At 38.7% G+C, this 23326-nt stretch overlaps 1 protein-coding gene across 3 annotated transcripts in view; it reads right to left on the bottom strand.

Annotated features, from left to right (window-relative positions):
* The window catches only part of MYB (MYB proto-oncogene, transcription factor), a 34537-nt gene that overhangs the window by 3787 nt on the left and 7424 nt on the right, over positions 1-23326 (bottom strand). The window contains exons 4-15 of one of the 3 annotated variants that reach the window (XM_036247978.1): positions 22407-22499; positions 21940-22160; positions 19769-20003; positions 18242-18322; positions 17691-17795; positions 16155-16409; positions 14907-15254; positions 13246-13385; positions 12166-12280; positions 11949-12074; positions 10977-11087; positions 9277-9384 (exon numbers count right to left, since the gene is read on the bottom strand). In XM_036247978.1, coding sequence (XP_036103871.1) covers positions 9277-9384; positions 10977-11087; positions 11949-12074; positions 12166-12280; positions 13246-13385; positions 14907-15254; positions 16155-16409; positions 17691-17795; positions 18242-18322; positions 19769-20003; positions 21940-22160; positions 22407-22499 — 1938 coding nt within the window. Of the gene's footprint in view, positions 1-9276; positions 9385-10976; positions 11088-11948; positions 12075-12165; positions 12281-13245; positions 13386-14906; positions 15255-16154; positions 16410-17690; positions 17796-18241; positions 18323-19768; positions 20004-21939; positions 22161-22318; positions 22500-23326 lie in introns of those variants that run through there. The other 2 variants (XM_036247976.1, XM_036247977.1) reach the window with 2 other exon arrangements.

Here is a 23326-nt window from a genome sequence, read left to right as displayed (position 1 = left end):
TGTTGTTACTAAAACACATTGTTACTAAAACTTTTCAGTGCAGCGCTGAAACTCCAAATTGACATGAGAAACCCAATTTAAAAACTGAAATGTAATGTTATCATTTCAAATCTTGAGCTTGCGTTTGCAGTAACTGCAGCAGGATGACGTATAACTACTACTGGAGACCGAACAGTTAAATATTATGGATGTCTACCCTGAAGTACTAGGCAGTGCTTGGAGTCCCTGGATCGCGACTAAAGAAGCAGCGAAATGAAATATCTTAATATACTCATATCCTATATGTAAATCTAAATTACATGAAGAGCCCTGGCCGGTTTGGCTCAGTGGTTAGAGCGTCGGCCCGTGGACCAGAGAGTCCCGGGTTCGGTTCCTGCTAAGGGCACGTACCTCGGTTGCAGTTTGTCCCCGGCCGTGGTTGGGGTCGTGTGGGTGGCGGCCACTCGATGTGTCTCTCTCACATCGATGTTTCTCTCTCTCTTCCCCCCTCTCTCCCTCCCGCTCTATCTGAAGATAAGTGTAAAAATGTCCTTGCGTGAGGACATTTACTATAATAATAGTAATAATAATATTACATGAAGATACACACAAAAACCAAAGATACCTATTTGAAAGCGCGCGTGTACACACACGCGAGGAGAGGGGAAGCAAAGTGAGAACGGAGGTCAGAGTGAGGAGCCGGGAAGGGTTTCTGCTTCTCTACTCACAAGGTTTTAGAATTTTTCTATTTAAGTGTGCTTTAATTAATATAGGATTAATTTTCTAAACTTGTAAACTAAGCACCTCAGATACTATTTGAAACAGTCTTATGCTTGCTTTCACTATGCCGCTCAGTAAAAGTCAAGTTCTGATCCTTGTCAATATGGTGCTTAATTCAGAATTCCCCAAATCTGTTCAGGAGTATCTAACGCGTCATCAGTTCATTATGTTTCCAACTGGAAACGTGACTGTGTTCTCGGTGGATTTCCCACGTGGCTCGTCGCTTTGCTCGTGCTTGGCTCTCCTCCAGGGCCAGGTATTTGAAACAAGATCAACAGAAGGAAGGTACTTATATTTTAAATCAGGATTTTAAGGAAAACTTTTCAATCTGCTTCTTCTCTTAAGTCAAAATGGAATTTACCAAGAAAGAAACCAACTTGACGGAAATACTCGGATTCCAGAAAGCAGAGCATTTCAGGGGCACATGCGCCCCGAAGCCCAGGGACTACGAAGGGCAAGCCGACTGGGAACACCTGACTCTCCTACAAGAGCCACGGTGCGGAACAAAAGCCAACAGGTAAGTGTGTGGGCAGCTCCTTCTCCACACCGTGAGAGCACAAAGCAAGCACTTCTTACAATGAATGAATAAAGCTGCTCAGGACACCTACCCAGACCTGCAGCACGAGAGGCAGAGCAAAAGGCCGAGTACTTGGGTAAGAAAAGAAATGCTCAGGTCCAACAGCCCAAATGGCAGCTGCCTCCTCTTCTGCTACTTCCTTCTCCCTCCTTACCCTGAAGCCCTGGGGCCCTGGGCCAACTTTTCATGCAGACAGAACAGTTTTGACAAACAAGGATTAAATGTCTTTGTGCTGGGAGAAGATTTTTTAATACTGCCATGTAGATCTCTGTGCATCCTCCTTATTCCCTCTCTGTAAATTTTAGTTCCATTTACAGTAAAGAATTGATAAGAACTACAGATTTGTGAACATGAATTCTTGTTAAATTACTAACCCATGGTACTATTGCAGACATGTCACTACCCAGATTTATTTCAACATGAATAATCCTCCTCCTCTTTCCTGCGAGTCACCTTGCTTATCCTGTAATCTGCCTCTACCTGCCCCGGGGCAGAAGTGAACTGTAAATAGCCGAGCTTGAACTGGGACATCCTGCTAAGGCACTTTAAATGAACACTCAGATCCTCTGTAGAAAACAGAAGAAATAAAAGGAGACAGGACCATGTCTGCAGGTGCTTTTCTGTCAGATTATCTTCATGTTTTTCATTTAGAATATGAATCGTTTTTTCATCGGGCTGAACAACAACTACTATTATTGTTACATTCAACAGCAGCTTCATACAATCGCTGCTGAAATCAAAAGTCTTGGCAAGATAGGTCGCTCTTCAATTCACAGGCCTCATAAGAAATTTGCATAAATCATAAAAGATGATTTTGTGAAACCAAGGTAACTTGTGAGATGGTGTTATGGTTTTCTTCTCTCTCTCTTTTTAATAATAAGCAGATATGAATGATGTTCAAAAGAGCAAGAATAAGAATGATCTGGTTATTCTATTTAACTCATCTGGAAAAAATACTTTGGACTAAAATTCTAGAAGTCCGAATTTCTTCCCAAAGGGGCATCTTTTTAAAATGTATTAGAGTTAACATAGAAATCTTTATAGTCAGGGATGAACCTGAGATAAACAGTCACTAATGTAAGGTTAATGATTACAAACTTTTCTCACACATAAATGCCACTCTATGCATAAATGCACAAAACAATTAATGCCCCCAACTTCAGGGTTGCTAACTTTTCATAGAAAAGGGCCCTAAAAGTTAGGGAATAGAAGGTCCAGGCAGCGACAGGAAGTTGCCCATCCCCCAGTGCCTCTCGTTCCTATCCAAGCTTCAATGAACAATTGCTCATACGCAGGGACTTGGCCTAAATTTGGATTTTGTTTCTGATATCTCTAGGGGTCTCTTCACCTTACATGTTTATAGACTTTCCAAAAGTTTATATTACATAGCCTAAGGTGTCACAATTTTTTGGAAGAATAGCTCTTTTCTTAGTCACATTAATTAGTTCCAGACTATTAAGATTAAGACAAGTGCCAGATTGCTCTAAAGCAAGTCTACCTTTGCTGGCCCGAGGAACATTCCATATCATAGTGTTTACCAAACCAAAAGTCCACATCTTGTCATATCTGGGCAGGACACACTGAATTGGAGAGCTTGACGTACCTTCCCACTAATTTAGCCTTTCTCAGGTCAACCTAAAAACTGTACCCAGCAAACTTGCTTAATTCATTTATTTTTCATTTCTATTAAATTTATCAGGTTAACATTGGTTAATAAAATCACATAGGTTTCAGGTGTACAATTCAATAATACATCTTCTGTATATACAATAATACATCGTCTGTATATTGTATATTGTGTGTTCACCACCCAAAGTCAAGTCTCCTCCCATCACCATTTGTCCTCAGTTCCACCATTTAAACTCAGTTCTACCTTCCCCCACCTGCCAAGCTTGCTTATTTTATAACATACATTAAAAGCAGGTTGCTGAAATACTGACAGCTATGTAAATTCTTGCCAGGACAAGTGGAAAAAAGTGACCCAAAGGGAGAACCAAATGAGTATACACGTACCCAGGGGGCAGGCCACCAACAGCGCACTGTACTAAAAAATGCCCAGAGCTCGATGTCACACGTAGACAGACTGTTTCCATATCTGTTGGCATGCCAACACAAGTAGCAAAAAAATAGAGAAAACCAGTAAATCAGTTGTTTCATCTCTATAGCACCAAAGCGATTTGACTACCTTTATTTCAGGAATCAGTTGAATCAGCTATCTCTTTGGTGACCCACTGACACAGTTCTGCAGGAGTGGAACAGGGAATGAGACAGAGTGCGCTAGAGGAAATAATACACCACAGCTGGCCGTTGGTGAGGCCTCCCTGCCTGTATTTCTAAGGACAGGGCTGCACGTAGCCATCGCTTAATAATAGATACCACCAGTGTACTCTCGCAAGTGGGCTGCCATTTTGAAAGCTTTACTATGTCCATTTGAACTTCATAGCTACCTTGTATGATGAGTGAAGGATATATGATGGTCCTATTTACAGACAAGAACATTTTGGTCTGAAGAGGCTGATGAATTACAGACATGCATGCAATTAGAAAATGATGGCATCTGGACTAGAACCCAGGCTCCTGTTGCCTGCAAGCTAATTTATTACACTCGTCAGCAATGCTGATCATGCAAAAAGGTTTTGCCCTATTTAAAAAAAATTCATAAGCAAGTCATATAAAAATAGGAGCACTCCAGAACACGTGGACATGAAAAAGTGAGTTTCAATTGCTTGCAGTAACATTTTAAGATTCTTTGATGCTGTGCAAATGTGTTTAAATAATAATGGCTTGAGAAATTGACTTAAACCCACTTTTTAAAAAAAGTAAGGCCATGACAAGCCAAGTCAGGAAATTAAAATTTAAGGCTGTCATTCTGTGGTTACCAAAAAGAGGAAAGTGAGTGAGTAAAAAGCATATGAACACATCTTTTACTCTTGGGTTTTAAATAGGAATAAAAGGAAATTATAATTTAAGAGAAAAATACAGAAGTTCAGAAGGCTTATAACTTAAGTACAGTTTCAGATCTACTAATAAAAATGTCGATCTTAAGAAATGTTTGGTGGTGAAATGTATTTATTTCAAGATGTAAAGTAAATTGGAAGCATATTGAGGAAAATAGGCACCTCTTTTGCTGAGGAGTGAGAGTGTGTGTGTGTGTAAGTGTGCACGCTTCTCTTGAGAGCTCTCTCAGGGTAACTTGAACAGCTCAAGCTTTCTAGGCTGAATGTTTATTTCCTCACTGTGATCATTTTTTAGCTTCTAGACTCCAACCTCTACCCTCCACCCCACAACGTGGGAAAAATGGAACAATGGTGCAACATGAAAATCTTACATATTCTGAGCTACACAAAACGTCTCAGAACATTTCAACTATGAATCTCTGTCTGCTTTTACAATTTAAAATTAAAGCACCTTAAAAAAGAAAACAAAACAAGAAACCCAACAATTATAAGATTATGTAGCTACCACAAATTACTTTTGGGAAAAAATTCAGCATATATAATTTTAAAAACAAATATAACATGGTTAGCCATCACGTACAAATAAAGTTATATTTGTGCATAATGGCTAACAATCGCCTCTATTTAAACATTATAGTTTATGTATTAGGGGATATATGGAGAATTCTGATTTCTTAAAATGTATTGTTTCTCAATGACAGCTCAGATAACAAATGGGCATACTTAGCACCCGACTTTGGGCTCTACATGTATTTCCCACTAAAATGGTCAGAGCACCCTGGGGAAATGGTTGGTTTCCAGGAAGAGAAAAAGGAAACATGGCTATTAAATTAAAGCCATTTAAATGAAATACAATAGAAAATGCTGTTCCTCAGGGCACTAGCCACACACGACAGCAGTACACGACAAGGAACATTTCCACTACTGCAGAGGTTCCGTCGAACAGCTTTGGTCTAAAGATTAAGAGAGATTTAAGAGACATAAGAACCAAATGCAATGTGTGAAACTGTTTCAATTGTGACCAAATAAAAAAGATTCTTTTCTGGGTTCATGGGGAAATTTAAATACAGTCCAAGAATTACACTATCAAGGAAGCATTGTTAATAATAATGTGTGATAACAGTATCAGGGTATATACAAAAATGTCCTGCCCTGGTTGGTTTGGCTCGGCAGTTGGAGTGTTGGCCCGTGGACCAAAGAGTCCTGGGTTCGGTTCCCGCTAAGGGCATGTACCTCAGTTGCAGTTTGTCCCTGGCCCTCGTTGGAGTCATGTGGATGGCAAACACTCGATGTGTCTCTCTCACATCGACGTTTCTCTCTCTTCCTCCCTTTCCTCTCACTCTATCTGACGATAAATGCAAAAATGTCCTCGAGTGAGGATAAAAAAAAAAAAGTCCTTACTTTTAGAGATACATAAGGGTAAAATGTTGTATTGTCTAGAATTTTAGAACGCTTCCTAAAAAATAGATGAAGTAAACATGGGAAAATGTTAATAAGTTGTTAAATCTAAGTCATAGAATATTTTCTATATGTTTATGTATGGTTGAGATTTATAATGAAACATTAAACCCATCACTTTTTGCAGTTCTAATTTTAAAATATCAAATGTAATTTACACACATTTCTGTATAAGCATGTGCATTTATATGTGCACGAGAAGCTGAACCACAAAGGCCCAGTATCTGGGCTTAAAAACCGTAATTGCTATCTAAAGTGTTACTCCCATAGTTAAGCTGGGGTGATTAAAAATAAAATGACAGAAAACACAACTGCTCAGTTACAGTAGTCTGCAATAAACTGTTCTTGTACCTAAGGAAAGTTGTTTAGATAATTAGAAGGATAGGTAATATTTATATAATACTGCATTATTACAAGTGGAAATTTTTCAGATATAGCAGAATTTTAAACTATTTTAGGAATCATATTTAGTTGCTTTAATTAAAAACACTATGATAAAAATATAAAGTTTGGCTAAAACCTCATTTAATATTTCATTTATTATAAGTACAAATTACAGAAGTTATAGGTTATAGAAAGTACTAAGTCAAATAGCCACGCCATTTAACAAAGGCACAATATGTTCGGTAATATCATCCATGAGAGATCTGCCTAATTAGGTCAAATTATCATGGAAACACATGATAAAGCACTATGTTTTAAATAAACAAAATTACCACATTGCATAAAAACCTATATAAATCTTGTAGAACTAGGATCATATGAAGTATAGGTAATATATGTTTAAATATTTAGGATTATTTGATGCACTTTCCAATATTTATCATAAAAGTTTGAAACATGTTAGAAATCACACATTTTTATGGTATCAGAAGCTAGATCTCTATGTCACCAAACAAAGGATATAGTTGGTGTGTAGCATTAATTCATTTAATAAATGGTTCTCAAAATGAATTAATTATCTACTATAACAGGTTATTAAAATACACTTCAGCAGTGTAAATCAGTAAACCATATAGTGCTGACAGAAGCATGGACTCTAAAATTGAACTTTTTGAGTCTCATATATTCAGTTTAGTAGAATGGACAAATATCACCTTCACCATGTGATATACATATCTGGCTTAACCTCAGTATGCAGATGTTAGAATCTGTACGGTGCCAAAGAGGCCTTGTTAATATGCTAGAGTAAATATTAATAAAATAAAGCTACTACTTAATTTTGAGTTTCTAAGATAAGAAATTTTTTCCTGAAATAAAACATGAATATGTTGATAATAAAGTTCCGTACTGATTTTTAAAAAATGCAATAGCATTAAAAACTCTAATGTAAAAATCTGGACAATCCATATTTTATAAATTCAAGTGACTTTAACAATGTGGGGGTTAGGAGCACCGACCTCTGCAGTTGAAAATCAGTGTATAACTTCTGACTCCCCTAAAACTTGTCATCCCTCAGCATCCTTGGGGAATTGGTTCCAGGAACCTCACAAATACCAAAATTCACGGATGTTCAAGTCCTTTATATAAAATTATGTTCTTTAATGCATACAGTCAGCCCTTTGCAATTGCAGATTCAACCAATCGCAGATTGAAAATACTGTTTGTGATCTGAGGTTGGTTGAATCTGTGGGTGCAAAACCCGAGGATACGTAGTGCCTACTATTATATATTTATTGAAAACAATCCACATATAAGTGGACCTGCGCAGTTCAAATCCATGCTGTTCAAGGGCCAACTGTACTGACAACTTGCCAATTTTATACAACATATACTTTATATCAATACCATGTTCAGCTCAAAGGGTTTTTGTTTTTTGTTTGTGTTTTTTTTTTGGCTAAACACTATTTGGTTATGTCAAAAGCTTTTAGGATTTGATTTTAGGAAAATAACCAAGGATCTTCACCTTAATCATAACTACTTAAGTAATGATAACTGCCCCCCAATAAATTAACATGTTTGCTCTTTGAAATTTAGAATGTCCCTTTTATATATTACTATAAATGTAAGTCCAATCCCAGGCTGTTACAACGTATATATATATAAAACTTAATCTAGCTTACTGTACGAATAACAGTCAAGTCCTATGCTGTGGGAAGCGAGGGCCAAGTAATTTAGGGAGGGAGAGGGAAAGAAAACGAGGGTATCTGCATTCTGGAGCCGGGATCGGCACTAGGTAAATTCTGAAATAGCTACCTTTGCCTGGACATCCTTCTAACCCACCTTCTATCTCCCTCTTATGCCTCGGCAGAGTTTGTCCTTTGTCATCTCCCAGTTCTCTGTGATATTCTCAGTCTTCTGCACATGGGGCCTACACGGACTTGACTGACTCAGGAACCTCTCCAGACTCCGCACAAGTGCCGAGTGTGCCTAGCCACACTGGTCCACAGTCACCTTTCACCAAAGCAGCTGGCTCAGACAGAGGCCACAAAGAAAACGGTCTGATTGAGTTAAGCATCAAAATGTGCCTATTACCCTTCCAGCTGTTTTATTTGCATTACATTATTTGTATCACTTAAAAAACAATGCTAAATATCACAAATACTTTAAAAGGGGAAGTTTTAAGATGCCCACAATTTGGAGAGAGAAGGCCTTCTGCAAAGATGGGAATTCCCTTTGAAGAAAGGGCAAGCTCTCAAAGCACACATCCTATTCCACTTAACTTGCAGCACACACGACTGTCCACTTCTCAATTCAGGTTCTTTATGTGCTCCAGGGTTTGTGAAGTTCCCCTCAGTGTAGCTCAGGGAGGTGGAGGGGGCGCTCTGCAGGTGGCTGGGTATTGGGCTATTTATGTTGGGAACTACTTTAAATAATTTAGGGGAGTAAATTTGCATTACTGTTTACATTTGGTGCAGGATTAATTTGAAAATTGTTGTATTTCATTAACATATACCAACCTCAGAGTTACAAGAGAAATCTCTTTTGATATTAAAACCCAGCGGCAGATGGTCATAGCCACATGGCACTGACATTTGACTTTCTTATTCTGATAGTCAAATATATTGTAATTAGTTTTTTAGCTAACTCATTTCAAACTTCATCTAAAATCTAAATAGTCTTGAGTTTTGATGGCTTAATGACAAAGAATAAAAAAATTTTGGAACAAAACATAAACTATAGTCATGAACTTTATAGAGAATATTTCAAAGCAGAAGTAGTACTCCTCTATGTCTAAAATCTTGTCAAAAAAAAAAAAAAAACAAGATAACAAGGTGACAGTTTTTCAGTGAATGACTTTTCTGTTTTTGTTTTCTAGCGAAAGCCCCAGTTTAATTGGAGATAAAATCAAAAGATTGATTATCGATCAAGGGACCAACTGATTGACCATCAAAGTGGACAATACATAGCCCACGGGGGTCCTATGCACCCCCAATGGAGAGAGGAGCTCTGATTGGGGGTGGGATGGTCCACCTCAACTGTTGCCAGTTGCACTGGGCCCTGGGCCGGGGTGAGGGACAGACTCCGCCCAGCCCTACCCCTAGGGAATGACTTTTAAGATACCAATGTTTGAATAGTAATTACCTGCAAGGGACTCGCCAGGGACCTGGTTTTTGGTACTGTAAATGCTTTGAGAACACTGTCTTCATCTTCTGATACTGGCATCATTAAAACGGAACTTGTAAGAATATTCTAAAGGGAAAGACAATAATTTGAAATTTGAATTAGGTTGGATAATATGAGAGCCAACACAATTCTGACAGAACAGTGAGTAGATTGCTATGAGGTGACACAACAGTGGGGGAAAATGCAGGTATCTGCCAGGAAGTCTCTTCTCAAGGAGCCAAAAAGAGGACTTAACTATGTACTAACCCTAATCCCACTGGCGGCCAACACCAGTAAGAAAAAAAGCTGGGCGTGACATAGGCACTCAGAAAACATCTGCTAAATGAATTATTAAAAATGAAAGCTTTATTAATCTCTGGTGAGAGAACTACTTATTTTCTATATTGGTGCAAAAATATTTCAGAGGTACAAATTAGTGGCAATATAGTATAATGGTTAAAAGCGTAATTGAAAACTAGACTTTCTGAATTCTAACCCAGAACCCCATTTATTAGCTATATAATCTTGAGAAGGTGACTAAGCCTCCCTGTGCCTCAGTTTCTCAGCTGGTATCATGGAAATGATATTACCAACCTTATAAGGTTGTTGAAAGGATTAAATGAGTCAATGTATCCAAAGCTCTTAAAATAGTACTTACCACTGGGGTACATACTGAGTAAATATTAGCAATCGTTACTAGTTTTGATTCATCATAAAGGACAATCATTACAAATTGCAAACTTTAAAAATGGTGGTAACTAAGTGCTAAAAAAGAAATAAGCCACCAAGCCATGAAAAGACAAGAAGGAAACAAAAGTACGTATCATTGAAAGAAGCCAGTCTAAAAAGGCTCCATACTGTATGACTCCAACTCTAGGACTTTCTGTAAAAGGCAGAACCATGGAGACGGTAAAAAGATCAGCTGGTTGCCAAGGGCTGAGGGGGGAATAGGGATAAGTAAGTGGGGCACAGAGGATTTTTAGGGCAGTGAAACTACTCTGTATGATACTATACTGGTAGATACATGTCATAAATGTACCCAAACCCATAAAATTTACAACACCAAGAGTGAGCCCTAATATAAAATACAGGCACTGGATGTGATAACTGTAACAAATGTACCACTCTAAGGGGGGATGTTGATCGTGAGGAAGGCTGTGCATGTGTGGGGCAGGGGGTATATGGGAAATCTCTGCTATAAAAAATAAAGTCTATTAAAAATGGTGGTAACCAAAGCAATCTGATACAGGGCACAGTAAAAGGCATCTACCATAGCCACCGTGGTTAGCACTACCCTACATGCTACATAGAACCAACCAAGTGACAACTTAACAAGGAAATATTATATTTAGAAAACAAACACATAAATCAAAAGAAAATGTAAAAATTACCATTTTGTTTCATGTTAAATACATACATACATACAGCAGATTTTTTAAGTGGCAAGAACTCTCAAATCCTAAGAAAACAAATGACGACCAACTCTGCAATAGAACAGAATTGATTTCCGATATATAAACAAAATCTCAAATGTATATGCAACATTAATAATCGGAAGGAACTAATCCCGCAAGAGAATGTTTCAATGATGCATCGAGGAGTGCTGGAACCACAGCAGCCCTGTTGGCACGCAGAGTTCCTCGAGGCACCGGTGGATCTTAACAGGGGCGTGTACTTACCGACACATCTGCCCCGGGCGATGCCTGTGTGAACAGCTGAGTGTTCAGACTCTCCCCGTCCCAGTGGTTGGAGCAGAAGAAGTTTCCTGCTTTATCAGTTGGAGATTCCACCTAAAAGCAAACAGGAAGTGCTTTGTTGTTTCTAGAACTAGAACTTCCCATGCAACATTCACACTCAAAAGTCAATTTCTGTAAGATAAAAAAGGTCTGAGGAGCTAATGTATAACATGGTAACTATAGTTGATGGCACTGTATTGTAAGATTGAAATCAGCGAAGAGTAGAATTTAAATGTTCTCACCAAAAACAGGGCAAATATGAGATGTGATGGATGTGTTAGCTAACTCAATCGGGAGAATCCTTTTATAGTGTATACATATATCAAATCATCAAGTTGTATACTTTAAATATTTTTCCATTTTATTTATCAATTATATCTCAATTCAACTAAAAAGAGAGAGAGAGTAAATGTCTGGGCAGTCTCCTAAACACTCATCCTTATATGAAAATGAATTCGAGAGTCTCTGTATCTAACCTGTTAAAAAAGTTTCTTGCCACCAAGCTATAACTTTGATCTAAAAGAAAGATTCCCTTTCTTTTATTCTATGAATTAAAGACACTATTATTTTCATTTTAATTCTCCGTGGCATCTGAAAGTTAAATATCTATGTGTCAATCGTCTGTCCATCTCTGGAGCAGTGATGAAAGTAAGTAAAAAGCCACTTCCTCCTCTTTCCTGTACCCTCTCCAGCATGTTTTCTGCTCAAACATGAAGTGCTAGAAGTTGCTTGGCTTCCGCTAGGAAAGGCCACATGCCTGCAGCCTGGCAGCAGCTCCGAACTGCACCTTGTACAAAAATCATGTAGGAAAAGTGGTGTCATTACACAGTGCTGCTGCCAGACACATCAAGCTGCCCACAGGAGCAAAGGGAACAGGATTCACAGCCTGCTGCTTTCAGAGGATCTGGGATCTACCTCTTGTTTGATCTTCTTCAGTAAAGGTGGTCCATTTTCTTGAAACTCAGTAACAATTGCAGATTCATCAGATTCCTGTTTGATCACATCCTGTAGGTCTTCTACTAGATGAGATGGTGTCTGAGGCTGAAGGGAAGAGAGAGCACGTCTGCATCAGAGGAACATTTCTGTCTGAACTAATGAACCAACTAGACTCAATAACTTTGCAAACACTTACTAGCATCTTCAGGGGACCGTATTTCATTTCTTGAGCTGCAAGTGCGTGTTTAAATGGTGTGGGGGTTCTCGGAGAGCTTTCTAGGATTGACCTTTTGATAGCTGGTGTTCTGAAACTTTAAAAAGAAAACAAGTGTTGGTTCAATACCCAAGAATGTATGTCCCTTACACCGCTCTCCCTATTACAGTTAATATTTTTCTTCTGAATAAAATAGACTCTGTTATTGATATGGAATTGGGTATGCTGTTTACTCATTCATATGTTGTTAAGCAAAAGATATTATACACATTACATATTTTCAAATATTTCAAACTATTACACCCCATAAGACTAGGAGCATTAAAATATGTTTGATCTTTTTCAATCATTCTGAAAACACAAGTATTGTCCCTGGGTCTCTCTCTAATGCCCATAAACATTGTAAAGATCTGATGTCATTTACAAATCAATTTCACCTACTCATTAAAACAGGGCCCACAATAGAAAACATAAGAATCCTTTAAACTGTACTTATTTTACTTGGAGACAATAAGATTAAAGGTCTATCATTTGATGTTCTCTGCCATTTCTTTGAATTGGTTAAGACTTTATTGTATATAAATGACTGCTTAATCACTCCTAGGCTTCTAATCATATGATATTACTGGGGGTGTCTGAAGAGGACCTATCTACAGATAAATTCCAAAAGAAAAAAATAAGATTAAAAAAGATATGAACTGTAAAGAACCATACTCATTCTGAAGTTTATCAACAAAGAGAAACGGAGGTTGAAAATCTTATTTTCGGTGAAGAAGAAAAGGCCCTATTGAACAAACAGGAGAACTAAGTAAAAAAGTTGTATGAAAACTTTGTATGTAGGGGTCTACATAGGTGGGAAAATGCAAGGTGAACTACAAAGGTTAATTTAGTTTATCCTCCCGCCTTTCACTTGTTAGTTGTAACAGGCCCGGGACAGACATATTCAGGGCGGAGTATACACGATTATATACATACAAATGAATCACGCATTTGGGGGCAATATTCTATCAGATATTACAAGTAAATAAGATAAATAATTTTATTCTTGAACCAAGGACTTACATAGTATTTTCCTTTTGAGCTTTCACAGTCTGGTCTCTATGAAGTGGTGTAACAGTCAATTTGTGACCACCGAGAGGGGTGGAAGTTAAAGACGGCATTTCCAGGTCTAAGTTTTCATGATTACCGGAAGTGTTTAAGAACTAAATAGAGGGGGAAAATTACTTAGATTAAACAGTCATTCTTTATTCAACCAAATGTTAAAACCACACTGTGATAACAAACAAGTATGTTTTACTGACCCACTATATAAAATAATAAAGATGCTAACAACATGTAGTGTTAGGGTATTGTTTTATTTTAACTGAGCACCAAGAGTTGGAATGTGGTTTCCAAGAAACAAAATCTAGGGTCAATGCCAGGAAAACTTGCAAAATGTTAAGAAAATATTCTCGATAAATGACACTTGCCATTAAAGAAATGAGATGCACTCTTCATGAAGATTAAAAGTGTTACAGTGACTTTGGGGCAAGTAACGATTATTTCCCTTTTATACTCTTTTCTCTCTTTAATGATCTATGAGCCATTATTATAGAAGGTTTACATTAGGTGAAAAATTTTTCAATAGTAAGTTGTCTCTCTTGGAACATCGATGTTCTAGGAAAATAACAGGTATTCCTCAAAGAGGTCCAAGGTGAACTAAGTTTGGGAAACATATCGGAATCTCCTCCCAAAAATTCACAATGCACATCAGTGTATTAAAAAAACTCTGACAGGTGCTGCAGTAAAGAAACCTATTTTTAACTTAGTGTGTCAGCGTTTCCCAAACTTATATACATATATACATAGATGTTTTTCTGGAACATCTATTAAAATCTTGCAGAATGAATATGGTCCAGAATCCAATTTGGAAAATACAAGCAAAAAGCAAGATAACTGTTTTGGTGAGTGCATCACATTTGTTCGTACTTAAAGCTGTTCTTAACACAAACTCAGCAGACATAATTGGAAAAATGTTTGAAAGTGCCAAATTACCTACTAACTGCAATTATTTTAATAATCAAGAAACATAAGTTTCTGATAAAAACTATAATTTCCATGTCTTTAAAAAACACTATATGAAACAAGAATATTCACTGGCAAATAAATAAATAAATAAATAAAACTGAGCTAATAAAATATTATAGCACAACTCAAAAGAGCCAATGTTGAGAAATTGAAATTTAAACATAAATTGTTTTTTTTTTTTTAAGTATTTGCTCCTTATCCTCTTCCCAAACTTTTCCACTTAAAGATGGAGTGGAACCTTTAAAATTTGTAGTTGCAATTCAAGCATAGTTTGCTTCTTCCTCCCCTGGGTCAGTGAATCACATCATAAGTAAACAAAGAGGCAGACAATTTGTTAAAGTTTTTAAAGGGAGAGGAGAAGAGAAAGGGATAGAAATGTTAAACTCTAGTGTTGAAGGAAATAAAAGCACATCTCATGCAACTAACCATCTTCAAATATCCCAAAAGAGAGAATTATGACAAAATCATCAGCCAGGCTACAGACAGCCTGAACTTTGGGAGGCATTGTGACTTAGCAACAACTAGATTCAATGATGGAATGAAATCAGTAAGGGCAACAGTAATTAGTCATTTGTTCCAAAGGATTAGTTTCTAGATTATTAAGGCTCAATTTTCTGTTGAAAATTAGTAACAGCTGTGCAGAAACTGTGCTCTACCTGTGAGGGGGAGAAGGACAGGTTTTTGACAGGGGACCGATTGGGAGTTGAACTGCTGACGTCAGCAAATATGAAGGACCTAGAGTCTCCAGCGGCTAAGGGGCTGGCCTGGCGCCGCTTCGTTCGAAGGATGACCAGAGGAATTATGCTGTGCCTCGAAGGAGGTACGGGCTTGAGCGGGCTTGAACCCTCGCTCAACTTGCATTTGCTAGGCTCTCTTGCAGGTCTAGTCACACTGCCCTCTCTTTGCTGGAGCTGTAGGGCTTTGCCTGTGTGCTGTTGGCTAGGTGAAAATTCTGCTTCTTCAAAGAGTTCAAAACTGCTGAGGTCACACCATGGTGAAGACTCCTGAAACAATGTGGGAGGCGCAGAACTCAGACAGTGTGTGCATGGTGTGCCGTCACCTGAAAGCACTGAGAGAGAGATGCTGAGTGCAAAGAAAAACCTGCCTGGACCCCTTGTCTGACTTCTTGAGCAATGCCTTCGGGATTAACAATCGTTCTGATACCCTGCATGGCAGGTCTGCCAAGCTGCTTCAAGGCCGGTCCTACATGAGCGATGCAGGGACCTCCGGGTACTTTAGCATTTGCATGCAACCCAAAGCAAATAGCCCTTTCGGCATTGTTCACCCCATCTGATAGGGGCATTGTTCACCCCATCTGATAGGTAGGCAATAAAGGCTTTTTAACCAACTGGGAAACAAAGAAAATTAATTGAATGTCTGCCTTTGAGGGGCTGAACTCAAGGCTGTTTCACTAAAGGTGGTTTGTCTTGGCGAACCACTTGGGCTAGTAATCAATAATCAACGTTTTATGGAGAAAGCCACATACTGCCAATAAAATTATTACCACTTCAAATATACTGAAAGATTGCCCTAAGCTCTGAGCAAACATAATTCTTAATGTGCAAAGCACAATTCTAGAGAAACACAAGAAGTCAACAAATTAAAGATAAAAAATAACTCAAACATCATTTCCATAACCCAAGCTCTATTTATGGGTCATTAACTTCACTACTTTAAAAAATATGCATTTTGAAAGAAATGTGTGAAAAGCTACCTTTTATCTGCGTAGCCTATGAAATCAGATCTTTGAAAAAACATACACACAAAGACTAAAATCATACTTTTACCTTACATTAAATATGCTAATTACATGCTAGTTGCTATAGAAAATGGCAATGATTTGAGAAATGGGTTTCCTCATTCCCTTTTTAAAAACATTAACATGCCTGAACAATTCTACTTACAGAATCTATAAATTGAAGTGTTTCTGCAAATTCTAAGAGGTTCTTAACATTATCCAGAATGGCTCCCTGGTGGACGATCATGCACCTTGCAGGAGAGGCGCTTTCTTCAGGTAAGGAGCCAGGATCCACAGGCAGAGATGGAGTGGAGTGGTGCTCTTCCAAACAGGAAACAGGTGCACTGTCTCCATGAGGTCTGGTGTGGTCGGCAATGGTGGTGCTGTGCCACCCGGGGTAGCTGCATGTGTGGTTCTGTGTCTAAGGAGGGGGGCAGGGGAATAAAGAAAGAGCGGGGAGAAGAAAGGGAGAAGGAACTTAGCAATGAAGTTGCACAAGGTATCAGATGCTGTTGGAGGAAAGATAAAAGTAGTTGCATCATCCAGAACTTGCGTCTATGAAACAGTTGTCAAGATGTTTCCTTTTATCAATGCAAGACCCTGCTTTTTAATGGTGGTATAATCTGTCATTTACACGGTGACTTTAATTATCATCCTTTTGTTAATAATGCAAACAGGGGGACTATGTTACAAAGCACAACTCTTATATGGAGTTAAAAATCAACTTTAATATAATTTCCAATAAGACCATAAATGTTTACTGTGAATTAAGAATTCTCTTACTCTCTTTCTAACCTACATAAAGGCTAGAGAATGCAAGAGCTAGAGTCGCTCTTATATATTCTTGTTGCTTCTATCCCTTTCTGTGCTAAGGTCTGCCCTAATGCAGGGAAGGGCTGCCAAATCTACGTGGTTAGGAAAGCAGAAGAGCAAATTAACAGAAGTCTCCTTTCAGCATGACCATGCAACAGGAGAAATTGCAAAACATTAGAGTTAAAAAGTGGTCGAACTAACATAAGAACATAATCATTTTATTATTTAACCAATAAAAACCCCATTTTACTTCTAAGAATACCTACTCTGTATCACATCTCTTTTATTCTCTTGGCTGGTTAACTACATATATTACAAAGTACAAACTGCTTTCTCAGTTGGCTGCCCAATCACTAAAAAAGACGTCAGCATTCAGTATGGTCCACACAGCATTCATGCACGCAAACAAAACAGCAGCTAATGTTATTCATGGAGAGAATATATGTACCTTTTTCACATGTATATACTAGACATGCATCAGATCACATTTGAAATCATAAAGTATGAAAATCTAGGTTACAAAAATAATGAAGAAAAGTAAAATAAATAGGCATCATACAGATACAAAGCATGTAAAAAAAATGCCTATTTTTATTCATTTTATCTCTGATAGTCTTCAAATTGATTCCTGTCCTTCTAAAGAAAAAAAAAATCAATGATACAATCACTAATAGATATTGAGTTTCCACTGCAACACAAAAAGACTACTTCCAACTTAGTCAACATTCTTATACGAACCGTGTTTTATTACACACAACTTCTCGTGTTTAAATGTGGTTAATGGGGATATAGTCTGGATTACGTAATATTCAGGAGAGAAGGGAAAAGAAACAGAGAGCCCTGGAGTAAAGCCCTCTCCCCCCAGGCCCGCCCACGGTGACAATCTTACTGGTAGCGCCTGCTGTCCTTTGAGCTCGTTCTCAGTTGACATTAGGAGCAACTCTAATTCCTTTATTCGTTTTTCTTTCTCAGGGTCTTCATCATTATAGTGTCTCTGAAATTGAAAGTTAGGGGAGAAAAAAAGACAAGGGCCCGATTGGAGGCTGTAAACGCAACGGCCGTGGCATGCAGTCACGAGGGGACACGCGGCCCAGAGAGCCGTGCAACCGTGGCAATGGGACCGGGCCACCGCTGAATCTCTGTGAACGCTATTCTAGATGTAGGGGAGTGATGTGAAGTCTGAGGCTAAGGTGGATGCTGACTGAGCGGTTGTTCAGAACATCAGAGAATCCGGGGATTCCTGAGCAAACTCACTCTAGAAGTGAAGATGGGCAGATGGCTGGCTGGAGCTCCCCCCACCTCTCCACTCGTCCCTTCTCTTTTAACTTCAGATGGTCAGGTGACAGTAAGTGTTTAGAAGAAAGAAATAAAGCATGTCTCAAAACGGTACCTTAAACAGCAAAAACGTTTCTTTATGAAATGACCTTAAAATGCCCCTACCTGGATGGCTGCAGCGGCCGGCTGCGGAACATTGACTATGTTGACATGCAACGCGACGGGATACGGGACGTGACTGGAGACCTAGGCAAAAAGGCAAAAACGAAGGGCGAGTCATTCACAGTTACGTATGCGTTAAGGCACCTGGCTTCCTGAGGATTTGCTGCAGGACTGAGAAAAAAAAAGTACTTCACTGATCAAATTCACTAAACATAAAAAACACACACACGTGCACACACACAAAAAAAACCCTCTCGTTTGAAATTGTAGCCAGGCCTTTAATAATGGCTAAATAGCTAAAGCAACATAGTGAAAGAAATTTGAAGTGCTCACCGATCCTGGCAGAAAGTCTTCCTTAATTAGAGAAAAACACAATAAAAAATAAATCTCAAATATATCCATAAAGGCATGAAAGGTGTTTTGGTGGGAAAAAGTGATGGCACTAGCTGTTTATAAATAAAAATATTTTTCTGGGAATAATATGAGTTTTAGTAAACATGACAGAACCTCTTATGCTAGTTCATTCACCTGAGACTTTTCTGGAAAGTCTGTAGTCAAACACATGTCAAAACGCCTTACAAATATGTTTTGCATAGAATTTGCATATGAGCTCTGTATTCTTAGGTAAATTTCACTGTTTCTTATTGCTAATATAAAGATTAAAGTTTCTTGATTTTTTTTTCTCTTTATTCTTCTCTTTCTACCCACTAAGACTATTTCTTTTCCTAAGTATAAATAAATATTGGGAAGTGAAAAAGGAATTGTATTGATCCAAGGAGGATAAAAGGAGACACCAGAGAACAATGTCACAAAACTGCTCCTGAGCCCTGGCCAGGTAGCTCAGTTGGTTAGAGCATCGTCCCCATACACCAAAATTTTGGGTTCAATCCCCAGTCAGGGCACATACAAGAATCAACCAATGACCGCATAAATGAGTGGAACAACAAATTGATGTTTTCTCTCTCTCGCTCTCTCTCTCTCTTTCTCCCCCTTCCTCTCTCTCTCTAAAATGAATAAATAAAAATTAAAACAAAACAAAAAACCTGCCCCTGAGTTGGAGTAAGATGGTAAACACAGAATGAATAAATTAAGACATTTCTGCTGGATCACTACCAGAATGGAACTTACAATTGTCTGTTGAATTTCAGCATCGAATTATCTCCTCTTTAAATATAATATTACATTCACTGTCATTTGGGGAGAGACAAATATTTGACAACAGCTGCATCCCCATTCCCTGATTCTTCTTCAGCAGGACTTGTTAAGTAAGTTTACATTCAAACATTAACTCCCAATTAGATCAGAAGCAGCATCGGAACTTGGATTCCAGTCTGCACTGTCCCTGAGTTGTGCAACCTGGACAATCATTGAACGCCCTCGTTTCTGGAAACACAGCAGAAAGAACAACACCTACCCCATGATCCTGTTTATGAAAGCTCTCTGAAAAGTACGCAACTGCAGGGTATTATCATCACCTGGAGCTAAAATAACCACTTCTCTTGTTAAACAAAATTTTCAGGAGTGGCTTACATTTTGTGCTTCAGAAATGTGGTAATAGGAATAGTCGTTGTTCACTGAGGGCTGACCAGTTGGAGGGAGTTGAGCGGAAGGTGGAGTATGAGCAAAACCCATCAAATGACTGTTCTTCTGGAAACTTGTGGCCACAGTTGGCTGGCTGGCTTTGGAAGCCTCCTGGAGATAACCTTCCTGTTCGACCTTCCGACGCATTGTAGAATTCCAGTGGTTCTTGATTGCATTATCAGTTCTGCACAGAAATATATCACGGTTCCACAAACAAACATTTCAATTTAGAGTCTAGGTAATTGACAGAAAACTGTTTCTAACAGAGACCTTTGCTTTTGGTCCACTCACAGTGTCTTTTCCTTTTAATCATTTCAGTCTTTTCTACCTCCTAAAAACCATGCTTCCCCTATGACCTGATTTAAAATCCATACATGTCTCTTACAAAATATGGAGTTGTAGTTTTCTGTAAATATTGAAATCCTTCAACCTTTTTGTTTCCTTGATAAGAGTATTTTCCATACAACGACCCCTCGTGTTTATTCTGACTGGTACACGACGCTGATGAAACGTCAAGTTCCAGCTGTCCTAGAACCTTCTCCTTTGATTTCCGCTGAGCGGGGTCCACCCTTACATCACAGTGAAAGTGGGTGAATGACAAGGATGCTGCTGTCACCTCACTGTCCTCTCTTTATCTTCAATAGCACTACCGAGCGATTTTGAGTGGAAAACATGCCCACCTTTTAAAAAACCACTTCAAATTGTTCTGTGAGGCAGACAGAGGTGAGAATGGAAATGGGATCCAGAAGGGAAGATGCTCACTCCCGATATATTTTCTAACTGCAAAGCATTTTTAACAAAGTCTTTCAATTCTCAGGAAAACAGTTTCTCAGTTCAAAAAGCAAAACAAAAACCGTTTTATGCCTCCTTTTTATTTTTTCGATGGGGGTGGGGAAGGTATGCTGAAGAAAGAGGAAGTTCAATCACCCCTTAAATTTTTAGAAGAATCAACAGCATATCCTCTGAGACCATATGGGAGAAAAGGCATCCTTTTATCAACCTCCTGAGTTCTCACAGCTTACACTGAATCACCAGGGAGGAAATGCTTTGGGACATCACAAGGGAACACTAGATAAACCATCAGAGCCATGGCCTTCTTTGAAATGACCTTTCCTCCACTTTTGCATTATAAAGCTCGCCCTGGCTGGTTTGGCTCAGCGGTTGGAGCATCGGCCCGCGGTCTAGGGAGACCCGGGTTCGGTTTCCGCTAAGGGCATGTCCCTCGGTTACAGTTTGTCCCCGGCCCTGGTTGGTCGTGCGGGTGGCAGCCACTCGATGTGTCCCTTTCACGTCGATGTTTCTCTCTCTCTTCCTCTCTCTCACTCCCACTCTATCTGAACAAAAAGTGGAAAAAGATGTCCTCGGGTGAGGATAAAAAAAAAACTCAAGAAAAAATATTTAAAACATTTTGTCTTATGTATTTTTATGTCAGCTTTACAAAAAACAAAAACAAAAACAAAACCCCTCATAACTGTTTAAATAGGGAAAGTGATAGAAATGAGCTTCCATCATTCCACACATATCCCTCATAACGAGGTCATTTTTCTGTCTTGTTCATTGAAAGAAAGCATAACACTGACATTATTTAAAAACTTGGAAGCAGTATGATGATCTATAAATATACTATTTCTTTCTTTAAAAGAAAAAAAAACAAAAAACTGAAGCCAAGTGGTATAACAAAATGCTGGTATCAGAAAAATGGTAGCTGAGGTCCTTCTGGTCACTTAACCAGCAATATGGACTCAGACAGAGACAAACTGTCTATCTCAGTTTCCTTCTGTTTGTTTCGAGTTTTGCAGTTTACAATGTGCTTTGACACTGATTTTACTTGACACTATCACTGGCCCTATGAAGTAGGTTATTACTCATTTTAAAAATGGGGAAACTGAGACTAAGGGAAGTTCAGTGACTTGGCCCCAGGCTCACTGTTGGGTGGGGCTGCAAGGACTCAACCGGATAAACTAAGATCTCCTCGCGTTTGAAAAGATATGGATCTGGTTTAACTAATGGAACATTTACACTTGATGGAATGTAGTTCACTCACCACACATTTCAAACAGACTGTTCCGTACCCACTCCCTCATTCTTCCCAATCAATATATTTTTTGACATATTATTACCGTCCAGGCAGTAGCTTTGCGATTTCTGCCCATCTGTTCCCCAGTCTCTTGTGTGCCTGGTAAATAATTCTGTCTTCCTCTTCTGTCCAGGAGGTTTTCTTAACTTCTGGATTCAAGTGGTTATGCCACCTCTCCCTACATTGTTTTCCAATTCTCCCCTTTAAGTGCTTGGCAATAACAGACCAACGTTTCGGACCGTATTTCTGTACAAGCTCTATCACCTTCAGATAAACACACAAAAATAACCTAGGTTTTAAAGTTATGTAATGAGTCAATGTAATCATTCTGTTACAAGATCTTTAGAAAATTTCTAAAAATTTGCTTTCATTCATTGAAAATAGGGGAATAGACTCCTCTGCTTCCTGTTTGCACACTTTACCTGTTTCTTCAAGTCAGGAAACATTCAACAAAGACGTTTGGGGGATATTCTTCATTATGATTCACATGCCAATGAAGAAGAAACTTACTCTCTGATCTTCTTCTTTGGTCCAGGGACCCTTGATGAGCTCAGGGTTTAGTACTTTCTGCCATCGGTGCTGGCATTGCACATCTGTTCGATTCTAGACAAAGAAGATAAAGTAGGCACTGTCATGTAGCTGTGATGTGATAAGTGCACAGGAAGACTTTGTTATAATATGAATCATACATAGATAACATACAGTGAAAATGTTCAAGAACATTCTATGGCATGTTTGGAGAGCCCACCTATCCCTCATTACTTACAACTAAAGAACATACAAAGATTATATCAAAGTTGCATCTGAAATTAGAAGTTCTTCCTCCTGAGGGCAACAGTCTTGCCAGGTGGACAAAAGGGCCATCATATTGCACATATGGCTGTGAATTTAACTTAACCTCCGTCTGTTGCATGTGAAGGTAACTAGGACTAAGACTAAGCCTTGTTAGAGATTCCATATTAAGGTCAAGCTTTTATGGAAACCCACGCTAATGACTCCCACGCAAACTAAGAGATGTGTTTCAATTTAGGGTCACCCGTGTTAATATTTCAGAACGAAGATGAATAAAGACAGGCCCTGCCTTATAAGAGCTTTTAATCTTATAAGAAGGAAAAAACAAATACATAATGAATAGAAGGCAGAATTTGATTCATATGCAAGAATAAATCAAAGCAAAATTATATTGGGGTGGGAAAAGGAACACCTCCTTAGGAGGAGAAATGATGTTTCCATAGGAGGGATCTGGGAAAGCTCTTGATATGGACTTTGAAGGACTATGAACTATGCAGAACATTCTAGGAGGTGGCACCACTAGAGACAGAAGCCCAGAGGAGGGAAAGCAGAAATGAAGTCAACTACATCCGTTTATAGAGAAGAAGTCAGAAATAGAACGGGAGCTGTATGTTGGGGCCATATGGGAGGACCCTGTG

Source organism: Molossus molossus, unplaced genomic scaffold, assembly GCF_014108415.1.
Source record: "Molossus molossus isolate mMolMol1 unplaced genomic scaffold, mMolMol1.p scaffold_m16_p_8, whole genome shotgun sequence".
NCBI classification, from domain to species: domain Eukaryota; kingdom Metazoa; phylum Chordata; class Mammalia; order Chiroptera; family Molossidae; genus Molossus; species Molossus molossus.
This window is presented reverse-complemented; position numbering and strand designations above follow the sequence as displayed.